The sequence below is a fragment of the Branchiostoma belcheri genome, unplaced genomic scaffold (assembly GCF_001625305.1).
Source record: "Branchiostoma belcheri isolate BF01 breed outbred unplaced genomic scaffold, Haploidv18h27 scaffold76, whole genome shotgun sequence".
NCBI lineage: Eukaryota > Metazoa > Chordata > Leptocardii > Amphioxiformes > Branchiostomatidae > Branchiostoma > Branchiostoma belcheri.
The window spans coordinates 1170074-1195500 of record NW_017804420.1 but is presented as its reverse complement, the minus strand read 5'-3'; the positions used below and the strand labels follow the sequence as shown (position 1 = coordinate 1195500).

Sequence of the window (25427 nt, the reverse complement as noted above, 5' to 3'; positions counted from 1 at the left end):
TGTTAATATTTTAACGATGAATTTTGAACTTTTAATCAAACCACTGCATTGATAGATGGAAACACTGCAACAGCTAGGAAGAAAAGGACTTTCCACAACTGTTGGGGGCAGAATATGAGCATTTTTTAGTTGATTCAGAACCAGAATCTTTTTTTTTTTTTGTCAAATCAGAAAAAATGAAGAGGCGAATCCGAGAACCAACAAATTAAATTGGTGTGGCCTTAGGTGTATTCACTTCTTTCAAAGTGAGAAGATATTTCTTACTGACAGTGACAATTATTCTCTTTACAGCACACCTACAAAGGAAAGGTATAGGTACATGATTAATACTGTTGGATACTACTGATACTTGCTCAAGCAGATGGATACATGATAAAACGGTAAGTGTAACATTACATATGAAGTTACCATTTAGAATGCCCCTCCTGTTATACCACTGAAGATACCACCTTTTAACTAGATTAGCCATTAAGCATATCTTGCAGCATGCCTCAGCTAACTACGTTTTCACTGTTTTGTCTGTAATATGAAATCACACAAAAACAAACCACAATGTACTTAATATTGAGAGTACTTATCTTTTAGAGTAATCAATTGAGAAAGGGATCATTTTCACAACTCTAAATCATGAACAACTTCTGCTAACCTGGAACATTAAATTCAATACAAAACTACAAATGCCTATAAAATATTTAGTACCATTTTATTGCTTTGCTTTCATTCTAAGTGTATGGCATCCAGCTTCTTCGCAAATTTATCCTATGTTTCAAAATATCTCTTGCACATTATATAGGCTATAGAAATTAGACATTTGCCTTGTGATAGCAATGTTCATGACATCTATAACTAGGAGGGTCTAACGTAACATAAGGACATAACAGTTAGCCAGCAGTAGAGAGTTGAGACTGTGGACAGTCCATTTTTTTTACAGGTCTTCTCCAGACTCGTTCATCATGGCAGTCTTGGTCTGGTGCGAGGCTCGCATGTCCACAGGCAGGTTGGCGTATCTCTTTGGAGTCTTGATCTTTGTTTGTTGTGGCTTCTGGGACTCCCAGGGGCCTAGAAAAACAACAAAACAAGCACAAATAACAACACAGAAGGGATAAGTGGAGATGATGATGGAATTCTTGGCTGATAGGCGAATGGAGCCTAGCTGGGAAAGATGTAGAAATGCAAGAAGTAACACTGGGGGGTACTTGGGACATAAGCCCACAGAACTTCATTCACACTTTTGGCATACATTTTAAAATTGTATTAGCCCAAGCAGTGGCAAGCACCATCCTGGTTAGTTTATGTCTACTCCCACAGTCACTGTGGGAGCAGATGTAACTAACCAGGATGGTGCCCCGGCCAAAATTGTATACATTGGGACTTCTTTTGCTATTTTCAGAGCAAAAAAGTGTACAAAATTGTTCATTATTCTACACAATCAGTGAGTTGCCTCGTGGTGTAACATAACAGTTTACTGAGAGTATCCCTGGTTAACACACTAAATGTACTCTGCAGATGCTGCAATTGTAAGAACAAACTAAGGGAACATTGGGCAGGTTTTAAGCCTCCTGTCACACATAGCCCAATATGAGCCTAAATCTGGTCAGACAGCTCCCGAACTTGGTTGGATAGTGGTTGGTTGAAGGTTCTCAATGTACGACAGGGGGTTTATTTATGTGCAGCATTTTTCTGTATCAGTCTTTCCTTGATTGCCAAGTTACAAAATAATATGCTTCAATCTAATCCTGTGGAATCTATGGAGTAAGGGGATAATTGCATGACATTCCTCCATGGGTGGAAGGTTTCAATGGTTCTGACTGAAAGATACTGTTACAGTAACTTTCAGTGTATATACAATGGACAGGAACTAAATTATGATAGGCTAGCAAAATCTATAAGTAAAACAGCCTAATCACCAAGCAGATTGCATGAGATGACCATGGAAATATTTTGTTAACTAAAAGGACTAATATACAACATATACATGTATTTGACAAAAATTCTCTGTTGCTTCAACCTTCTCTGAAAATCTTAAGTGTGATTTTAAAAGATATCCACTACACAAGTTATAAAAAGTGTGCAGATGACATCATCTATTGAATGGCATCATTTATGTGTAGAGAAAAATAAGGTGTGTTGTTGAAAAAATAAAAGTTTTTTCTTCTGAAACAGCCTTATACATGCTGAATGAATAGGGGATTTTTTTTTAAATTTGCAAGCAGCAAATTTTAATAGAGCACCGTTGAGATGCATTGGCAAATGCAGGCCATGTTGCACTGGTCAAAGTTAAGGGTGAAGGGATAAATTGATTATCTATCTCTCAATAACTAGCAGCATACAATGTAATTATCTAGGATGTTTCACTTATTGGGGTAATTTTAGGGTACTTACCAAGTCACAGTATACATTTGTAAGGAGGGATGGGAAGAGCAGCCTACGATGCCTAAATGAGAACAGCTTGGGTGAGGGGTGCGTAGATATGCCACAAGCGGAAGGCACACAGTTTGGGTGACGCCGAGCGGATGCCTCAGAAGCGGAAATGTCTAAACTTACCCATGTAAGCTGACGGCGGTCTGTCTTCATTTTTCTGCTACCGCTAGAACATGTAGAACCTCTTTCCCGACTTTTGTTCGGATTTTTTCTGATTGACAAGTGGTACTGGAAGTGACGTGGTATACATGTTTAGTCCAACAGGGTGACTTACAACACCTGTAAAACTGATGGACCTCAAAGCTATACAAGCCCTGTACAAGCCATTTGCTGAAGCATTTTCCAAGACCAGTGCCCCAAGCCCTAAACTTTCCCTGCATTCTAATAGCCAAGCATATGACCACAAAGAATGTGCATCATACAATATGTAGGTACTGTGCGATAGAGCTTGATAACAAGATGTGTGTAATGTTGAAAGCTCCAACTTTGTGTGACCATTACTAAATTTGCTTTCTTGTGTGACCTGCAATTATACAGCAGACTTGTACACTGCTGGGGTGCAAATGTAAGCCGAAGTACTAGTATGCATGCAAATGTGTGTTTGTATGATAGAGTAGAGTAGAGAGCTGAACGAATTACATGTAATTTGTATCACTACATATCTTGCTAACATTGTTCCATGTAATCCTACATCATTATACATTCTGTGTACTTAGTTTGGAACACAAAATGAGAAAGTATGAATCTACATTGCACCAGTTTTCACTTGGATAGCATCTTTCACAAATCAATTTTCCTACCATTACATATTGACAATGTATGCTGTGACTTGGTAAGAATTATGGGGCGACAGTCCAATCTTTACAAATTTGGTCTGCATTTGCTTTGGTTGTTGCTAAGGTAAGAGTGCTCAAGTATTCTTTCACCACCATCATGCCTGGCAAAAGACGTTCCAGCCTGATCTTGGATGAAATTATGTTTCAAGAAGAATCAATAGGGGGAGGGGTATGAAGTAAGAAAAATGTTACAACAGTATCTTGTAATAGTTTCAAGAACTATCCTATTTATGTAACAAGTATTGTCTGATAATTGTACTTTCTTTATCTAGTGAGGCTATGAAAACCTACGAGGAAAATTAAGGCCATGTATGGATAAAGCTGGGGCAGGTAGCCATGGCTTTAGGATGACTGCCATGCTGCATGACTGTGTAGAACTCCTACTTACTCTGCACAACTATTTTGCCTGTACACATGATGCTGCCAGCCTGGTTGTGGGCAGAACAGGTGTACCAGGTGGCGTCCGCCTTGCTAGCGTGGTCAACCTCCAGGAAGAACGTCCCCTGGCCATCTGTGCCAAGCCTAGAGGATTAAAAGAGGTCAAAACAGGTATCTATCTATTGTCGGCCTGTACAGCCGGGAGCAAGCAAGTATAAAATAGATATAATGACCACAATATGTTTCAACTTCACATACATAGGGCCCTATTACATTCATCATAATTGGCCCATTGACAGAAAGTTTTTTGTTGGATGTTTGGTCAATGTTGCATAAGAAGTTTGCCTGATGCAGACGATATATTTTATGAAAAATATAGATGGTATGCCATCTTCAGATATATGAATACAAAATGTTCTGAAGAAGTGCTACAAATTGTATGTGCAATACATTACGGGTTTTGCACAATCACAGTATGTTAAGTGTCTTTAAGCATTGATTACCTTCCTGAAGACCATAATATTCCCTATAGAAAAAAGCAAATCTGTAGTAACCTGTAGCCGCTCTTGTCTGTCAGGCCGATGCCGTCCTTCTTCCAGATGGCGTAGGGAACAGGGTCTCCGGCGGCAGTGCAGAAGATCCTGACGTGCTCGCCCTCCTTCACAGTTGTGTTCTTCAGCTTCTGCACCCATGTAGGAGCAACAGCCTGGGCCTCCACTGAGATTCAATTAACGAAAAAAAAAACATCACACTGAGGTAAAAAGATAATTGTAGTCCCAAAGCCTTTGCAGGCCATAGGATCCGTGGGTTGATGATCCTGTGTGTCCTGGGCATGGTATTGGAAGACAAAGCCAATCCTTGTCCAGTGTCCAGTCAGGAATGTAAGGAATCAAACCCATGACCGCTTGATCTGATGCCTGCTTGCCGATTTGACAGCAATACAGAGGCAATGCTCTATAAAAAACTTAATTCACATTACTACACATGGTTGATAAAATACAACTTAGGTCTCATCTCCAAAAATGTGTTGAGTTGAATTACAAAAATGCCCCAAAATATCCCCTGGAAAATGCAAATATCAGACTGAGTTCACTTTGTACGGCCTCACTTACCCAAGATATTCAAGGTAACAGTGAACTCAGCCTGGCCAGCCTTGTTGGTGGCCACACAGGTGTAGTCTCCTGCATCGCTGGCCTTGCACTGGGAGATGAGCAGGGAGTGAACCCCGTTCTCACGCACGATCATCTTGTGGTTACTGTCCTGTCTGAGCGGGCTGCCCTCACGAATCCACACCAGGTCAGGGGATGGCAGGCCGGTCACCTGGAATACAAACAAGGTGGCAAGGTGGTCTTGTGGTTAGGGGTGTTGATGAGAATCTGAAGGTTCTGGGTTTGAATCCCTGGCAGGCCCCATTGTTGTGACCTTGTGCACTTTACACCTATTTCGAGTACATTTTTTTCTCGGATGAGACATAAAGCCAGAGATCCTATGTTTGAGGACGGCCACACCTCCATATTAAAGATTATGCAGCATACTTATCAAGATAATCAGAGATAGCAGGCTTCACACCCCTACCCATACAGCCTTGTATGGATGCATGGCAGCACTACATTGTGTATATCAGGGTGAAGTACATTTAATAATAGCATGAGCGCTTACCTTACAGTCCAAACGAACGAGCCCTCCCTCCTTGGCGTTGGTCTCCTCCGGCACCTGTACAAAGTTTGGCCTGTAGTTTTTCTCTGCCACGCCCCTCAAGTCCTCCCTGTCACGAGCCTGGGTGCGTGCAGCCCTGTAAGTGAATGAAAAAAAATGGTTTAGCCACACCAGATGGTGCATAGGGCGGTGCCTAAAGTCTGAAATAATGATGCAAATGGGCTAACAGATTGCCTTATCAAGAATACTAGTATTTTCAGTATCAATGCACTGATACTGCATTTGGGTGCCTTTAAGATACTTAGTGATGATGAGATTTGTCCCCAGACTTACCTTGCCACTGGTGTACTTTGCTTCACGTACGCAGCCTTCTTCTCTTGCACCTTCAGCATCCCTGTAGCACTCGCCTACACCCAAACACAAACAACATCAGTTACTGAATGGGGGGGTAACCACTAACAGCAACACAGAACTAGGCAGCTTGGTTTGTCACTGTTACAGCATCCTACAAACTAGTGTTCTATCAGTGACACAAAACTTGGATAAAAGGAAATTTTCCACCTTATCTTACTTGATATTAGCCTGGGTCCCATCCGGATTTTTGCTCTGCAACAATGCTCCGCAACAAAATCTGGATGGTACCCAGGCTAACTTGATATTATAGACAGTTAAAACTATCATTTGCATTTTTCTGAAAAATTTGCGAGGCATAAAAACCCAGCTAAAGACAAAAAGGGAAGTCCTCAAAAGAGAAGGACTAAACAAAGTACTTAGTTACAGAGTTACCTAATGATCCTTTTTTTAACAGGGGCATTTGACTGTTAGTTTATCTGACTATTAGAGTATAACTTAATAACAAACATTGCAGAGAAAAAAAGATAAAAAGCTTTCTGACTAGCTACTAGTACTATCGGGGTAGTACTTAGGATAGCACAAATATGTAAACTGTTTCAGGAATAGAACGATGCCCAGTTATATTCAGGTAAAATCATAAGTTACACTGTAAGTCTTTATCTGAAGATACATGATCTTATAGATATCTTGAGACAGTGGGCTAGGGTAGTATGAAGTTGTCAGAAATTACATGTGACACAAACTAACGTCAGACAGTAAAACCAAGGAGGTGAGTGCCATAAAAGTTACAAAGACTATGAAAAAAGACATGTGTTCTAACTTCTATCTAAGTATGATGATTGAAAAAAAGAGACAATGGACAGAAAGATGTGCAACACAGTAAGCAAAAGGCACAAGAAGCAGCCATTTCGCCATTAGGATGACTAACACTTACATGAAGGCAGACAGATGTAACACCAAACTTACAGCTGACACCATGATAAAAGATGAGAAAGATTGAATGAATGTCGCTAGTGACTAAGGCAACACAACCAAGATAGGTTAAACTTAAAGACTGTGTAAGCTGCACAACCTGACCATGACACTATGAAAGGAGACAAGAAGACACAAAATGATACAGGTGAAGAAGAACTAGTCCTAATGCCAGTCACGATCACATAGACTTTTCTTTACATGGAAAACTTGTGATAGTTACATCCGGCACGTGGCAAACACAGTGGCAAATACAGTTCTAATGTATTTACGTAATTATTGAAGGTCTTTTTGGTTGATGTGCTGGTGTATGGGCAACATGGACTGGTAAGAAGCAGTCACAAAGAGTATCAGTAGAGAGAGCAGAGAGTCATTAATCTACAAAGAGATTATTGAGGAAAATTGTGTTTGATGTAGTTGAGGTAGGAATGTTTAGTTGGCAAAATTTTATGAGAGCTGTTTAACAGATGATTTTAATAGCCAGATGACGTTAACAAAAAATGTACCTATATACCAAAAGTTTGAAATCTATGATTTCTTGTAAGTGTTGTAATGTGTGATGAACTATGGCGACCACACGCCTCACCTTTCCTGCAGGGCTGACTGCCATGATAGTGTACTGTCCCTCCACATGCAGGGTGGCATCAGGGATGTGTAAGTAACAAGTGCCATCAGGGGCACTCTGCATCAAGTACTTTTCTGAGTCAGGAGGGATCTCCTGCCCATCCTTAAACCAGTATATCTGGAAGGAAGGCATCACACAACAAACTTCTGTATTAACTACAAGGTATTCAGTCATCACTTTATTCACAAGTTTTGAGTCTGCTTTTAGAGCTGTCCCTACTTCTTGCTATCATTTCTGTTAAAAGAGCTATATTTTATAATCCATTACTAGGATGCATTTTCCTTTGTTTTTTTTTCTTTAACATGATACAGCCATGCTTTTATTTTCCTCTTTGTTTTAACTTTATTGAGCTTATGCAGCACACCAAAGGAGGCAGGACAGGATGAGAGGCCGCCATACCTTGGGAGTCGGTAGTCCCACCACACGACAACTGAAGCTGGCAGTTCCTCCCTCCAACACCTTGTAGTTCTGAACCCTCTTGCCAAACATGGGGGCCCGCCACTGGGCCTGTGGCACATTCTCAAACACGCCCACTGCATCTACACTTTTCTCCAGACGATGCTCTATTTCCCTCATCAGACGCTCTTCAAAACCAGACACTCTGAACTCCTACATGGTTCAAGACATGTGGTCATTGACACGGGCTACAGAACAAGAGATACTAGTGTACCAAACAACTGGCTGATAGACAGACAAGCACAACCAAAGCTAGGAGAACTAAATCAATAAACTGGATTATGAAGGAGATTTGGACCAACAGAGGTGAAATCTTATTATCTCCAAACAAAATGAGTATTTTTATACTGTTATAAAAGATTTGGGTTATGGGTTGTTTGATATCTGACTTCTACATCAGAAATGTAGTATTGAAGCACAATAACCTGGTCAGGGAAGCCCTTTGAGACATTTTACTGAAAAAACAAATACATCCTTCCTACTATGGCAATGCCAAGTGATGTAAAGAATGACACATGACTTTGTATCACCTATACTACCTACATGTACATTGGCCTTTGCATACCGGGTAGTTCTAGGGACAATTTTCTGGCCACTAGATCACAACACACTGCTTGAATTCCAATCTATATTCACACTGATCTATCTCAACTGACGTGGATTCTCCAACCTATCAAAAAATTGGATTGCTGGCTTTGCATTTCTGACAGACTGAGCCTGAGCTATCGTATACATTGTATTTCACAACTACTCCAACAAGAAGACTGTTGTTAATGGAGCCTAGTAATTTACAAGACTTCAAAAGAAGAAGCAGGACTGCTTGGTATAGTGTATAATATCCAGTGCCAGACCTATGAGTCCTATATACTGATAAAAGTGAAGAGTCCCTATAGGTCAGGATCTTGGAAGAGACTCACAATTTACTATTATGCTACAATATCAATTCCTGTAAAGGATCATCACATCTAGACATCCTGACAGGAGAGTTATGTACTTTCCCCTTTTGCTAAAAGGTGAAAAAAAAAGAGGTTTAGGATGTACACTGACAAAGGTCTGTTAGAGCGGACAGTTGTACAGTGTAAACTTTGATGTGCTTACCATTCTGTCAGCGGTGGTGGCGGAGCCAAGCAAAGCAGATCATGCCATGCACTATATCATATTCCACAAGTGTGTGAAGATATACAGGCCCATGCTAGTTAGTTGTGCCTCCTGCTCCAATGTCAGGCATGCATGGTATGACACATGTGATCTTCACTGTCATGGCAGCAAGCTCACAATCACATTCTCTCACATTCCTGAAAACACAATGGACAACAGATAAGCACAATCTCCCACAGTTATCCTGTCTACAGCCCGATAACTGTGGAAATGGAAAACACCTGCATGTCGTGCGTAGGTGCACTGAAAATATACAATGCTCCTGAAAAATGATTGGCATACTCATGGGATATACACCCCCTCTTCCACAACAGCACTAATTTGCACTTGTTATCATTACTTTAGTTCCTCCTACATGTGTGTTGTGAAAATTACATCAAAGCTTGTTACCTCCATGAAAAATGGAGGTATTGTTTTTGGCGTGTCTGTCTGTATGTCTGTCTGTCTGTGTGTGTGTCTGTCTGTCTGTGTGTGTTTCCGCAACTTTGTGGTCAGCATAACTTCAGAACGCCTTTATGGATTGCGATGATATTTGGTGTGCTGGTAAGTCTTGGACATACAAAGGTCAGGGTCAAATATGGGCCTCCTGGTGGATGACCTTGGTACTGCAGCAGAACTTCCGGTTTTTGTATTTTTTGTCCTGAACAAGCTATGGTCTTGATGTTTTGGTGATAGATAGCTTATCCTGTCAGGAATAATTGGTGTGAGTTTGGTCCCCCTAGCAGCTTGTTCTGGAACTGCAGGGCACTTTCTGGCGAAATGTTTAAAAGCCAATAAGTCCAGATAGGAACAACATATTTTCATAATTTTTGGTGTGTAGGTAGCTGAGAGAGAGATGTACATGATTAAATGCAAATTATGCAAATGAGGACTTTATTTGCATAATTAATGAGGAAATTCTATAATTACAGTGTTTTGCATTATACTACTTTCATGCATGAAATGTATGTAACCTATGGCAGGCAGATACTAATTATGCAAATGATGACCTAATTTGCATAATTTATGCAAAAATTCTATGATTTCTTAATGATGAGTGATGGGAATGTCATACTTGGGACATCTGTAACTTAATCAAAAGTTAACATACATCATGATGCATATATCATGTTAATGCAGAGGTAATTTGCATAATTAAAGAAGAAATTTACATTTACATATCAAGCCCATATTTCATGGAGGTATGAAATCTCGGAATTCTTGTTTGATTTAGTTTTCATACTCTGACACTTTTAAGTTATACAGCTTGCACCTTTCTTTTTCATCATCATCCTGCAAATCTCCAAGTCATGCTCAAACCAAAAACAGCAACAAGTTAAAACTATTACCCTGTATTATTCTTGCAAAATTGAAAGATGACTGTTGATTATTTACACGTATGACATGATAAGAAAACAACTTATGAATTTGTGAAAAATCAAATAGTGTGGACCATAACTAACTCGAGTTTGGGAGAAAACAATTACTGGTAAAACAATATAAATCTGTAAGCCGAAAAATGATTATTTCCACATATAAAGAAAATGAGGTAGCTTATAGATATTATTAGTCTAAGGATAGTCTTAAGTTGTTCTTAACACTGCTGTAAGAAAAACACTTAGTCTAGATCTACATGAAAGATTACAGTAGACAACACAGGCTGGCACCATGGCCACTACTCTACAGGAACCCAACCAGCAAACCCTAGTAGCTGATATCTATGTTCTGATGGGTGTTTGTTATGATAAAATGTACAGTAGAAATACCACACCTGTATGATGAGAAAGCTCAGTGTCTGACATGCATGAATTCCTCGACTATTGTTTCAAACTACAATGTAGTATACATGTGTGTTGTACATGTAACTACAAGCAAGCTGGGTAACCTGCTTGGTAGGGACTTGGAAACCCCTCAGAAGCTGCAATCTCGCCCATTCTTCCTGTTCTTACGAGACATTTACAATCAACTTGAGAAATCTATATAAGATTTTCCAAGTTGCACTGGACAAAGACATTCCGAACACAGTCAAATACTATAACAATTAGAATAGGGACCTGTAACTACATGTAGTTTTTGTCTTGCTGCTGATTCTAAAAGGCTTAAAAAAGACAGTAAAGACAAACAGTCTATAAAGCTACTAACTACACAAACACAGAACAATTCCACCTTAAACACTGCACAGTCAGTTGTAATTATAGACATACTTTTCAAAGCCTTTTACAACAGAAAAGTCAATGCTTATTTCTAGTCATGTTGATATTGCAAGAACACTGATCTTTGCACACACAAAGATAAACTATAACTACTTAGCATTTCCATAGCAGTTAAGCATTTGTATATTGTGAAGATACAACTTTTAATGGCAATGCCGCATTGTGTACTAAGTACTAATTTCTCCTGGGTAGATACATGCATGTGACTAACCTCCTGCTGTGCAGGTGGAGGGTTCCTCAAACGATCATGGTACTCCTAAAAAAACAAATGATGATGAAAAAAACAAAAGAAAAAACAAAAGAATACCAGGCAAAGGTTCAAAGGTGGAAAATCTGAATCTGGTGCCAGACTGTTACCAACCCTATTCTTTTTTGGGAATTGACATAAAATTTTGTCCTGATGCATATCAATTTTACATTGTTCAACTGTACTTGTTGGATACCTGGTAGCCAAAATTTAAAAGGAAGAAAACTAATAGAACTCTACCTACCTACCTACCTACCTACCTACCTACCCCATTTTTTTAAGGACTGTAACATTAACCTTAAACACAACATTTTTTCCAGGCGTTGTTCAAAGAGCAGTGGTTTATGTAGCAGAGCCCCCTTACACCTGTGCCAGTACTGCACCCCTTACTGCATGTACGTACGTCTGTCACACGAGTCTGCTGCGCCCTCACAGCTGCATCAGGACCCTTCCTCTCCTCCTCCGGCGGCGGGGGAGGCAGGTCATCCATCAGGCCACTGGAAACAAGTTAGTCGTAGAGTCAAATGGAAATCATGGACTTTCGGTCAGCAGAAAACTACATTTTTGTACATTTGGTAATTGTATAGAAGGTTCTTTATTCAACAACAAGTGGGTTTTCACATCCAATGTTTCAGTGACTGTCTGTTACCTTCTTCAGAGCAACAACGACTAGTTCTGGTTTGTACTGCCATTATGTGAATTTAGTTCCTCCTACCCCGGTAGTTGTGAAAATTACATCAAAGCTTGTTTGATGTAGTTTTCATAATCTGACACTATGAAGTTATACCGCATTCGGGACCGCATTTGTGACATTGCAGCAGTGACACCTAGCTGCAGTAGGAATCAGAACAAGTCATCTTTGTCCTTGAAGAAGGTGACAGTCGGTCAATGAAATCTATGGCCAGTACCAACTACTGGAGGCCATGTACATGTATGATAATGATGTACAATAAGTGTATGCATGTACAAAATGTATGTTAGTGTGGCTGACCTGGTTGGCTGGACATTGGCAGGGGGAGGTGGGAGTGGTGTGTCTGGCAGTACAGCAGGTCCGTTACTATCAAAATAACAAACACAACGATGTCAAAAAAGGGAAATACAGTCTGTATAAGCAAACAGAGTACATGGCTTGATGCTAGGAAAAATGTATACACTAAGCCTGACACTCCAGGTCGAAGTACCAGAATGTACGAAACAAAGAAAGGTACAAATGTTTATAACTCAGTCTTCCATGTGAGTTAAGTTCCAAACAACATGTTCCTTTAGAACTGTGGCCTAACCTACCTGGCTGGTGGAGGTGGGATGTAACCTGGATCATCTTTGCCTGGAAAAAAAGTTTTCAAAAGTTTTCTTTAGTAATATCCAAAGATAACTATTTTCAATATCTACAATTTTTAAAGCACAGCCAGAGGGTCTTTAAATACTGAATGGCTATCCCTATCCTTTTTCCTGCTGCCTGACAATGGTACATGTAACGTTACATTTGTAGTATTCAATATCATATAAATTATAATACATACCAATCAATATACATGTAGTGCCAATGTATGGAAATAAAGGGAAATTTGTGTATAAATAATTATTGTAACATGTTACATGTATACTGCAGTTTGTCATAAATGTTAGTAGTAGAAGGTGCATTGGACAGTGCCCATCTCCATTTCAATAGCCCTTGGGCCAAACAGTAATTTAATCACTACAGCAGGGGCTAATCTACCAGTACTCTTTCTCACTAAATGCTGAGTGCTAAGCAGAGAAAAATGACTCTGCTGGGGATCAAACTCACGACCTACCGAATGCAAAGCCATCACTCTACCCACTTGGCCATTGCACATTGGTCTCTGTCATGAAGAAAATGCATAAATGCATACCTTATTCAAAAAAATAAGCCTACCTACTTCTTTCTACTGCATGATTTTGCCCATGAATGTATTGAGTGAATAATCATACCAGCAAGTTCTTTCTGACCTTTCACGGTAACGATTGCCTGGCAGGACTGGCTGCCGTAGAAGTTGGCTGCGGTGGCTGTGTAGTTCCCAGAATCCTCGGGGTATGCCTCAGCAATGACCAGGGTACACACTTCACCTGTAACATTGTTAACTGATACAGCTAAGCACATCAGTAGAACACACTGTGCCTGTGCAAAACCCAGATTTTTCACGTTTTTCGTGGGATGTTTGCAAACGATGTCTTTTCCGACACAACAATTGAAAACTATAGACAGGACGTTAGCCTGATTAAATCGTTTTAGAGTTGCCGGCCGCCCAACATCCAGCCGCCCCCCGTGGGGAGGGGCCACTAAAGCCGCGGACGGCAGAGTTTGCGTTACACAGACTACAGGATGTCATCCTTAAATGCACAAATACAACCTTAAACAAGACAGTAATGTCAGCCACATACCAGTCTGGTCCACAGTGAAAGCAGGGTTGTTCTGGATGGGTGCGCCCTCTCGGAACCACTGGACCTGGGGGAGGGGGGTGCCCTTTACATTCACCTCGAGCACCAACGGGTGGCCCTCCATTCCTGAGATCTCCAAGTCCAGGATCTGCACAACATTAAAAAAAGTAAAAGGTAGTCCAATGGCCTTTCTGGAGCAGTGGGCTGTTAGTCTACCGTGTCCTGAGGGCACGGTATTGGAGGGTGGAACTCATTTCGCTTCTTCCACCAGCTTTACCTCCCCAACCAAAGTTTGTGAAATTATGTTTTGTAAAGTGCTTTTCCCAAGGACACAATGTATAACCTCGTAATTTGTCCGATGTTATGGTACTGTCTGTTGTGCCCCCTCCCATCTACAACCCATCTCTGCAAGGTTCCACTCAACTTTCCTTTCCCAAGTCATTGCTTGGCCTTCCCTCTTCCTTTTTCCTGCTGGGCACCAGTTCAGCACCACCCTGGCATTCTTACTACAAGCCCCAGACAATGCATTCTGGCTCTTTACACCAGTGTGGAGGGTTCAGGTTGGCTAGTCCAGTGCCAGACTAACTCTTTGCTTACTAGCACATATTGTAAGATTTACAAATTTACAGAATATAAAATGCTACTAACCTTACTGAAGGTGGGAGGAGTGAACTTCCCAGGTCTGGTCTTCCTTGGTTGTTCAGCCATTTCTCCAGTAGGTGAGTCTGTTGCCCTGCTCGCAGAAGTACAATAATGAAGCGAAACTAAAATTGTCACAGAGAGAGCAGTAGCCTGGAGTCAAGCCTTAGTGCACTCCCTAAGATACTAGTACTAGTAGTACAATGTATGTTTGAACAGAGAACAGTCATAAAAGTCATCGGTGTTGTCGTAATGTGTTGTAGCTCATCTGCCTGTTGTCCAGATGTCCAGCAAATTGTTGATGTCAACTGCTGACCAGTTGCTACTGAACAGAGCAGCTGTAATATCTGAGCATCAGTTGTCCACAAACATTGAACATGAAGTCTATTGAGCTCAAAGACACAGATAATGAAGTACTACACACATGTACACATGATGGCCTTATGAGGAACACTGGAATCCAACAGTAAAATGGAAAGGTGGAATCACATTGCAGTTATGCAAAGCTAACGTTACATATATGTAGTGGTTTGGAGCTCCATCCTTGGCCAAGCTTTACTCAATGGTGCAAGCCAGTACTGTTAATGCTTGGTGAAGTGGCACCCTACCTGCTCCAATAGCCCCTTAAATCAGCCACGCCACGCTCAGGTGTGGTGTCCACATCTATTTCTGTGTCTGATGAGGTCATGACAGTGGGATGATTATGGCCAATGTCAACAGCAATTTTACCACACTTCCAAGTCACCTTATGCAGCTACAGGGACTCTTGCCTTCTGAAATTCAGATGATGCATTCAAAGTTTACTACTTTTAAAGGGAACAGTCCAAAAAGGCAGTTAGTATTTGGGCCTCCTACTGGCTTCTTGGTTAGTATGAAGGGCTGAGTACTGTGGATGAAGGAGAAAAAAGGGGCAAAAAAAAAGAAAAATGGGCATGATGCTGAATGCTGGGGACTTGGTCAATCAATGAAGTCTTCGTACAGAGGCATTCTAGCTTGGAGTGTTAGATTTGGTGCAATATTTCCCATCATAGAGTTTCAGAAGGCACTGGTGACCAACCTGTTGATCTAGAGTAGATACAGGAGCACCACACCAGAGCGTTGAGCACAGCCATGCTTCTCCACATCATCATCATCAAGGCATGAGTAATTTCCAAGCAGATATCGGAACAGAAAAGCATAATATATTTTTGGCTGTCACATTTTTCTGACATGACACACAGAACAATGGTACAGCCAAAAAATGTTTTGATTTCCCCCTGAGCATCTGCTTGGAGATTAGGCATGAGTACAGTTAGCAATTGTTACATCGTGGAAGATATGCAGCTCTTACTTACGTTTGCCCAGACATGCTTAGAGCCTTAGACCTGCATCAAGCAAAGGCAACAACAAAAACAGAAAGTTAATATGACGGTGGAAAGGTTAGTCTTACATTGATGTACAATCTACATGGAAGCTAGCATTGCTACATGTAAGTGGCCATCTGCAAACATGTTTTGATGCAAAAATGATTATATTCTTATCATATACATGAAGCGACATCCTCACGCTCCAAGCAGAGGTTGGATGGAGCCTGTTGGATGAGAAGGTTGTGTGACCTTGTCCAGTTTTCTAATAGTCAATGGATAGGCCAGCTGAAAATTTATTAATGCAATAATGGAAATGGGGCACATTAGAACTGGTCCCATCCAACATCTGCTTGGAGAGTAGCAACCATATCATTAACGATAAATGTAAACACGGTGAAGAAATGTGAAAAAATGTATCAAACAATTCATTATCATTATGAATCAGCAGTAGCATCCTGAATATGGTGCAACAAGTAAAGGAATGATGAACTTTTATCTTGTTGATACAAAACAACAGGGTTGTTGAAATGCAATCATAGATCAAAGACTCCCTCTCCTACAAGTAATAGAAAATAATCTGTCTAAAATTCCTACAAAAGTCCTAAAATTTGAACATTTGTTCCCAAGACCTTGCAGGCTTTAATACCCCCTAGATCTGTTCAGCCACGCTATCATTACAATAGCTGACATTTCAGAACAGCATGACCACTGACTTTGGTTACTCAAAGGGACAAGCTGGGAAAACAGTGTATCAAATCATACCGGGGGTACTACAAAAAGAATGACAGAAATTTGGCCAGAATCACAGAATACTACACATGATACCCACTCAATACAGATAAAAGAGATATAAACTGAAAATCAGATGGCTACTAGCTACACAACAGAGACATATGAATTTCACCACCATTATGCCATTTACAAATGTTGCATATATCAATGCCTCGTGTCACACATGTTCTCTGACAGAGATCACCAAAGGAAAAGATACAGGACAACATGATATACCTGAGGTTGTTAGAGTGCTACAGCTTTTGAATGATGAGCCTTTCACTCTCTGCCAAGGAATACAGCGGCTCTGTGGCATTCACTGGTCCCCTGCCATCTGAAAACTACACAAATCTTAATAAACCTAAATATAAGCAGGGAAACTAGTAGGTGGGGGGCTAGGATTACACTCCGGCTCTCTGTCAGTCTTTATTTAGAAAGAAGAGTTCAAAATAGTCCCTGATGACCATACCACCTGAGCATGACATCGGAATATGCGGCACATAATTTCACATCGTGTGAACGACTGACTCAGAAAAATGTCGTCAACTATTGCTTGTCTACAAAACTGAAGTTAGAACATTACGGTTATCATCGGAAACATGGTCTCCTGTCACTCACATTGGTCAGTGTCAAGAATACCAAAGGAATAACTGGATCGGTATCCTCGGTATGTGACCATTAGGGAGGGGCTATGATCTAGGCAAGGCAACCATAACTGGGGCCGGCATGCTGATCTGCCATATCAAGCCGTTAAGTCTGGTATTTTTAAACATTTGTGTGGGACAGAGAATGGTTTGTAGGACAAGTCAACTTTAATACATGTCCAGAATGGATGAATCATGTCGAGCTGTCCAAAACCTGTTCCGAAGACCGGGGTGATGCTTTTAACAGGAGGTTCTGTTAACCTAAACAGGAGGCAAGTTACATACTGTTGTACACGTAGGGATACACTATGTGCACGATTCTGTGTTGTGTCACATCGTTAATGTCTTTACCTGTGATCATTACATACTCTGTGAGTCTCTGTATAACATCTATGAACAGGATCGCATGAGGTCAAATAAACATGAACAGGACCTGGTCACGTTGTAGTGGCATCTGAGCTGTCCACCATTTTCTTTACAGCAACATGCCTTCATAATGGTATGAAAATATCGAGAAATTCTTCAATCCAAGAGTCTGAGCATCAACTGAAGGTAGCCCCTAAAGTATTTCAGGATTACTGTCTACCCTGGTGAATGAAAACAAACTCCAGTTATGTTTAGATTCAAAGGACATTAAAAGTTTAGAGTTTCTTATTTCAGAGCAGCTGCTCTCTTAATAAATCATATCATTGAGAGCACCATCCTGTATAAACATTCATTAACATACCACCTACTTTCCATAATCATTGAGAAGATAATTCAAATACTATTAGCTAATGTACTATTAGCTTCTGCTTTTGTGCAAAAATTGTTTTTACATACACTATTAAATTTAATTTTGTATCACCCGGTGACTGGGTAGTTTACAAAATCAACTACTAGCTGAATCAGAGATGTATAAATCATTTATTGGAAATACAAGTGCAACATTATTAGCATGTCTGGAGGCTCATAATCATATGTAAACTATAGACAAACTTCTGACACAAAAATAATTCTGTCTTGCAGAATTTTCATCCATTACTTCAACAGCCCTCATCACAGACAGCAAGGATAGAGGAAAAGTGTATTAGTTTTACTTGAAGAAGATTACCCCAGTATTATAATTCTGTTATTTCAAGAAGAAATATTTTTTTTAAAAAGCTGGCCAGGGACCAAGACAGGAATAGCTGGTTGGGTGGCGTGAGTGTGATGACGATGTGTGACAAAATAATTGGTCACCTTGGTGACTTGAATGGGATGCTAGGGGGAAATGTTCAAAATATTATAAAGGGTCAGGTAAAAATAAAACCAGATTGCTGGACAGACCTGATGCACAGGGCATAACAATGGGTCTGAGCCCTCATGCAAATTACCTCTTGCTACCTACACATAACATCCAACGACACAACCATCGAACTAAAACTCTAACTTAAAGTAGCACGGCAAAACACTGTGGAAGTCACCCGGGTAACCAACCTTATATAGCTGGCCAGGGTGAAGAAATAATGATCGCTCATCAGTGATGAATCGTAACAGCGGAGATGATGACAACTGTTTTACTAAATGCCATGATGGTCATCCTTTACCTATGGTAAATATGTTATCACTATCATTTATCATCATCAATTATAGCCTAATTTACATTCATACGTACTAATATTGACATCTACAAAAGTTTTCTGTAGCTAAAAATCACAATCCATTCATCCTGCTAACAACAGAGGAAGCCACTAGCCAGTGACGAGAGCCAGTAGAAACTACGGAGGATGGTACCCAGGCTAGCCAAAGCCTACCTGTATATGTGACGTAAAACAGCGTCTATGAGAAAGAGTATGGAAGGTCAAACACACAACACTACCAGCGGGCTAGCCCCCTGCTCTAGTGCTTGCTCAACTGTGTGGCCCAAGGGCTACAGAAATTTAGATGGGCACCACCCCTATACTCTTCTTGTTCTTCTCGTATGATGTAGCTTTTTGAGCTATGCTATTTAAAGAAAGCAAACTTCCTTGGCAGAGGTTAGTATAGTAAGATCTGAGGGTAATTTGTGTGCCAAGAAAAATGGAATTCAAACCATCTGGATCATATCCTCGAGTCTTGACGTACTTTGGAATGACGTACTTGGAACAGCCTAAGGTACTTGTTGTATTCTCAATGACTACCAGAAAAGGAGGTTTTGCAAGGCTGCTTGGTAAATACTGAGTGTTGCAAGACAGGAGATAGTGCTAGTAGTGGACACCTTTTATGGTGTTTCTAACAAGATCATCAAAATATTTGAATGACACATAACAATGTTCACCTGCACTTAACGCGTAACTTGTTCCTTCGAAACCGGGAGTGTTCTGATAAAAATCTTGGCAAGAATGAGGGAAGCATTCAGTCCTTTCAGCAACAAAAGATCAAGTTATACAATGAGGCACAATCAGTATCCGGCCTCAAGGGTGGTTACAAGATCTTCATTTACACAATCATCAACAAGCTCAACATTACTGAAGAAACAAAATGCTGCATAATTGCTGTCTGTTTCATCTATTAGAAGTAAATAGTAACTCAGTAAGTACCTTATATGTAAGACCCATATATGTCAGCCCCTTTAAACAATGCTAAACATTAGCCTACAATGCTTACATTGCTACAACATACAAGATGAAAAATTTCAAGCTAAATTGCGCACACAAGAATGCCCACTACTATTTCCAAAACATGGTAAGGTGAAACTTACCCAAACTTGGACTTACCTGATTGATTACACCTTTTTCTTAATTAAACCTCTGCAAAGTAGACAACAGATTTGCAATTTACGCAAAGACAGTATCATAACATCCAAGCTTTAGACCTATAATACAGCCATCTCCAAGGATCACCTACACTAAGAGTTGTCTACAATATATCAAACCTTATACTATGTATAGTCCCTCAGGCCTGCTACACAACCATAATTGAAAACCGGTGTGAGCTGTACTTAATTAGATAAAAATAGTGTTTTCCCATGTTGGAATAAGTACCTCTAGGTATTTCATTAAAACAGACATCTAAGATTTCTACTAAGATAACCATACTGGAATTTGTAGTTGTACTAAAACCTGCTTGGATGATACAACATGAATGATATACGTGTACTACAGTAGGGATCGATGCCCAGCTGACAAAAAAATATAAAACTTTAAACCTCTTTGCTAAAACTAGTTAGATAATTCCTTTATATACTTTACCAACATTTCCAGTCAATAACCTTACCGGTACTTTGCTCAAGGACATTATACAAGATTCATTTGTAATGCCTCAATTTTTTTTCAATACAGTATTACATTACCGATAAACAAGAGATTCTGTATTAAAGTTGCCTTCAGCTAAGGTAGCCATTTATATTGGTTACAGCAAGGTTAGGTAGCAGAGAGAAGGTCAATGAAATTTCAAATCTCAATGTATTTTGCAAAGATACCCTTATGTATGGGTACTCATAACCATACTGGCATGCATACATATTTTGCCTTCATTTGCATACATGTCTCTTGATTCTTGGTGACAGCAACCTCATGAATATTTCGAGAACAATTAGGTCGTCTGCATAATTTATGCTTTCTGGGCAGTTGATCATTAGCCAAATTCCACCTTGACAGTTTGGAATTTTATACACAATTTGTAAGAGCTCGGTGGTGGTGAGACTCTCAGCTGTTTCTAGCCCTGTCGGAACATCAGACAGCTTAAGTTTAGGCCAAACCAAATTAATCAATCGGTACTTGGATTGGGCCTTTTCATTTTTTCTGACTTGAAAAAAAAATCCAGGTCCTGAATCAGTTCCAAATTAATCATATTCTGGCCACAACAGTTGAAAAAAACCTAAAAGTCCTTGCCTTTGTAGTTATTTCAGTCTTTCTATCTACAGCTGTATCAATGCATGGCACCTATCATAACATTCGGGGCTATAAGCCTGTTTTTTTTAATCATGTTGCTTCATATTTTTGCTGAAAAAAATCTGAGAACCAACAAATTAAATTGGTGTGGCCTAATATGTTGGAAAAGCATCAGGCTTAAAGTTCTGAACTCTCCACCATCAAAGGATCTTAGTAAGTACACCTTAACCCTGCAAAGTCTTTTAAAGAAGAGGCTAGACGCTGTCAAACAAATTCCTCTGTAAAAGAAGGCTGCGAATGTTAGCTTATAAGGAAAGAGCCCGCTGCGATTCGCATCATCCGCCATTAAGAATGAAAAGACCAGGTTACCAGTTGTGAACCCCAAGTGTGTGGACATTCCCAGCTGCTGCCTGCCAAATATACCAGCTCCCCAGCCCACCCACACCCCTATCACTCACACATAGCCGGTCACAAGGACATGGCAGGGGGAAATTATGAATAACAACTGACTCATATAACTGCAGTGTCCAACTTCTCTCTTCACTTTTGACCTTGGTTTCATTTAATGAATCAAACTTCTTGGTGAAGGTCGACCATTTTGCTTAGATGTTGAAAAATGAGGCAGTCATAATAAATCCTGACTTGTAGGTCAAGGAAACCAACAAGTTATTCTGCAAACATCGAAAAGAGCCTTGAACGTTAACCATGAACTTCACATAGAAACAAGGGCAAAAATTGCAAAATGACATACAGTATCTAAATTTTCTAATAATGGAAATAATTTTCAGCTTTGTACATCATCAGCAAATACAAACAGCATACAAATTAACACTATTACGTCACTATAACAATAGTCCTTGATGTATCCAAAAGCACACATTGTCCGCAGCCTTAGACCGATCCTGGCTGTCCATCAAAATGAGCTGTTTAGCCAATAAGACAGCAGCTTGCTGTGACTTTAGCTAGGCACGTCCGCCATTTTGCTGGTCTAATTCTTGTATCAATTCCATTTTGACCCAGGTGTTTTAGGGGTAAGCATGTCTACAAGATGGGACTTTTGGCTGAAAACTAATTTTTTTTATTTGTCCTGAGAGAAAAATGGTTCTACATCTATAATGGCAGGCAAATCTGTAACCGGTTCCATCCTGTCAGTAGGAATGTGGCTGTGGGCATATCTGTCACAAGCGATTGGAGCTGCCAATTGGTTTGATAAGGGCAAGCCTCCATAGTCCATTTGAAGTTCAATGGACATGTGCAAGAACACTACGAGACATTCCAATGCCACTTATAAACAGAGACCTTCTTACTCCTTCAATTTACCGTCCAGTCCATAAACAAATCTGCTGCTATCAGTATCAACAACAGTAAAGAACTGATAAAGGTGAATTGTGTACTATAGTAATTAGGTCTTAAGTACATGTTGTTGTTGTCCATTTCATCACTTCCAGGTGATAGAAACATTCGCACATATAGTTAGTTTATAAAAAATATCAGTATAATTACGTGTAGTTTCATTTGAGATACTGCATGAGAAAGTCAGTGGCATGCCCAAAAGTCAGAAAACCATCTGTTGTCCTATCCAACCGAAATGATCATTCAAGTCAAAAGTGACATATTAAACAAGTGGGACAATTGTGATGATTTCGACTAAAACTGTCTAAGAAAATATATTCCTTTTTCAATGCTTAATAACTAAAGTCTCGCCCTGGGAGATGCCAACACTTGGCACAGAGGTGCCCGAATAATACCTGGAGGAGAGATTTTTACTTTCGTCATTGGACTATATATTGGCATGCACTAAATGTCACCTGAGATGATTTTAACAACTCTGAGGTCAGAAATGTTTCTAACAATTAATACCAGCAGATAAGTGAGACATCATATCAGTTAGTCTACAATTATAACAGGTTTTGCTACAGTAACTGTAGAATCCTAATTATCTCTTGACAGGATACAGGTAACATGATTCTGACACAAGACATTTTGTTATCATTGTCCATCACAGGAGACATATTTGGCAGAATAAGGAAAGGTGATGAAGTATAGACAGTGGACATACATGTATCACAATTTGTAGATGTCAACAGTTTACTGTTATAAAGTAGATATTGAGCACTCAATTTGCATCACACCATTCAGTTACTGTTATAAAATAAAGTAGATATTGCACTCAATTTGTATCACACCATTCAGTCACTGTTCCACAATGTAGTACCAGAAGATATTGGATGCTGGCCAAGACTGCACTTAGTGCTCATTCCTGACAATACGTCACCCCTTTTGATTTCAATGGTGATGTTAAATCACCAAGTTCCACACCATACTAGTGATCATTAACCATGACAGATGATAATCTACACAGGCAAACTAAAACTGTTGATTGAGCGGTCTGACAACACCCTGTGTACATGAACGTGGTGTGGCTCCATGTAACACTTGGCAGCTAGGCCAGCTCCGGATGCCATGCACTCATGGCGATGACGAATCTGACACACAGACCCGCAGCAGTTCAGCGGTACGGTAACGGGTTAAGTCTGACGAACTTCAACTCTACATAAACATCTTTATACTGCACAGAAGAGAACCCCTCAGGAAAGAAGAGAAAATATTTGCCACAAACCGTTATGTACGGAGGTGCGCAGGCCTTGAATGTACTAACAGGGGAATACTCAGCTCCCTCCTGGTATTCCAGCAGTCTGATCACCAGCCTGCTAATACGGCAAATGGGACACCAGGCTATTTCAGTACCCAGGCTATTTTTAGTGCAGATCCTTCCATAGGCTTCCATGGAGGATGCATGCAGGCAGCATGGTACTCAGAATGAGTCACTCACAGACAATCTTTCTCACACACCACTTCGCCATGAGATGAACACTATCTGTTACTGAATTATATAGTATGTATGGCTGAGCAATATCAGCTGAAAAGTGCCAGGAAATTTTACATGTGTATTGGAAGCACATGAAAGACATTATTCGTGTGGCCAAGGAGGTTATAACCTCCCGGTTCGGCTGTTTGAATTGGCACTGATACAGTTCTCAGGTTAAATTTTACACCTTATTGATTGACCACATCTATTTCTGTAAAGGATCCATCGATCAATCAATAATTTTTTATTAATCAATCAAGAGAAAGCATTCTATAAGATTTGTTTGTTTTGTGTCATATGTTACAAATATGTAACTATGTCTCAACCATCTATCACAGTTGCCTGCAGTAGGACTTGAACATAAATTTTCTCTAGATACAGGCACACTGTACGGTCGGTACCATTTAGTTTTTTTACCGGTGGGTACAGACTAAAAGGAGCAAGGAAAAAATGTTATTGCCTATCAATGAAAAAAATGCTTACATTTGTTAGATATAAAATGCATAAGCTGACATTGGATGTCTTATTATAATGTAAATGACATTATAAGCAAAATATAAATGACGATCATGACATACACAACAATTGTTTGGAAATCAGTCAATAAAATGCTGTTTTCCGAAGGGGTAATTCAACAACCAACCAATGGACGGTGCTGTTCCAGACAATGTGTGACACCCCTGGGATCCTTTACATGTAACTGTTACTATAACAGTTAGATCTATTCAAAGCCATCAAAAAATTCAAATGTTAGTAAAAAATGAATACTGGTATTGGCTCAACCTGCCCTAACATCAAATATTACCATAACGTATACAAATAAAAATGTGTAATTTTTTTTATAGGCGTTGATCCTAAGCCTTGCATGTTTGCAATAAAGAGCGATTTTCTTGGACGTACAAATAATGAAGAGGGCCCATTTGATTTAAAAAGCTCCTTTAACACTTTTCATTAATCCATTTACTCACCTGTGCAATGTGCACATGTATTTTGATACAACATTAGCATTATCACTGTTTCAAAGTTTAACCTCAATGCTTCAAGCAACCGATGATACCGATAAAAAGTAACTACTGGACTTTCCCCCACCAAGAGACCAGCATATCATCCCCCATCAACTACTGTACAGTCCCTCCACTCCCAAACAGTTACGGTAATTGACACAAGATGTGAAACTTCTGCTATTCAACCATCAAACCATAATAAAGCTATCTTCTCCTTTTTCTACACATCATAGTTGATAATTCATGGTCGATGATACGTAACGTTACATTGGCGTGTAGCAAAATTAAGTTTATCAACAAAATTCGGTAGGTGACAGTTCAGTTGCTGGAAAAAGCAGAGACACACATGCGCCAAAAGACACAAATATGTGAACGAGGTGCCACATGGATCTGCCTTCTGATGATGTGAAGTGATAAACAAGGACAACAACTGCAAGACAACAACGGCGATCACAACAGGGCAGATCAAGTTTACCGTGTTCATTACAAAAACTCTGGACTTGACCGATGGAAGACCGCAGCTTGCACGCCTCAGCAGTATGGTGGAGCTCGTACCCAGGTACACAAGTACTGACCAATCAGCAGCTAGAGCCTCGGCCTGTGGTACCCTGGGAACGGGTACTGTACCA

At 40.0% G+C, this 25427-nt stretch overlaps 1 protein-coding gene across 17 annotated transcripts; it reads right to left on the bottom strand.

Annotated features, from left to right (window-relative positions):
- Positions 1-227: 227 nt before the first annotated feature.
- On the bottom strand, positions 228-25333 carry LOC109485478 (palladin-like). 17 transcript variants are annotated; one of them, XM_019789135.1, is made up of 19 exons: positions 23546-23647; positions 16686-16789; positions 15666-15695; positions 14940-15104; positions 14341-14425; positions 13696-13840; positions 13246-13380; positions 12580-12619; positions 12287-12352; positions 11699-11792; positions 11260-11304; positions 7642-7851; positions 7204-7359; positions 5625-5698; positions 5295-5427; positions 4748-4955; positions 4190-4352; positions 3646-3779; positions 228-1059 (listed from the first exon to the last, which is right to left on the bottom strand). In XM_019789135.1, exons 4-19 carry the CDS (start codon positions 15017-15019, stop codon positions 926-928), a joined length of 1902 nt encoding a protein of 633 aa, XP_019644694.1. In that variant the 5' UTR covers positions 15020-15104; positions 15666-15695; positions 16686-16789; positions 23546-23647; the 3' UTR covers positions 228-925. The 17 variants fall into 17 exon arrangements, with proteins under 17 accessions (XP_019644694.1, XP_019644695.1, XP_019644696.1 ...); XM_019789136.1 differs by having other exon boundaries at positions 16686-16782; XM_019789137.1 differs by lacking the exons at positions 16686-16789; positions 23546-23647 and adding an exon at positions 25274-25292.
- Positions 25334-25427: the final 94 nt, after the last annotated feature.

Excerpts from the sequence above, each read along its gene's own strand:
- LOC109485478 (XM_019789137.1), bottom strand. The coding sequence starts at position 15,019 with ATGACCTCATCAGACACAGAAATAGATGTGGACACCACACCTGAGCGT. Across the intron at positions 14,426-14,939 it reads TTAAGGGGCTATTGGAGCAG|GGCAACAGACTCACCTACTG; the intron begins GTAGGGTGCCAC and ends TTCTGCGAGCAG. Across the intron at positions 7,360-7,641 it reads TGGGACTACCGACTCCCAAG|ATATACTGGTTTAAGGATGG; the intron begins GTATGGCGGCCT and ends CCTTCCTTCCAG.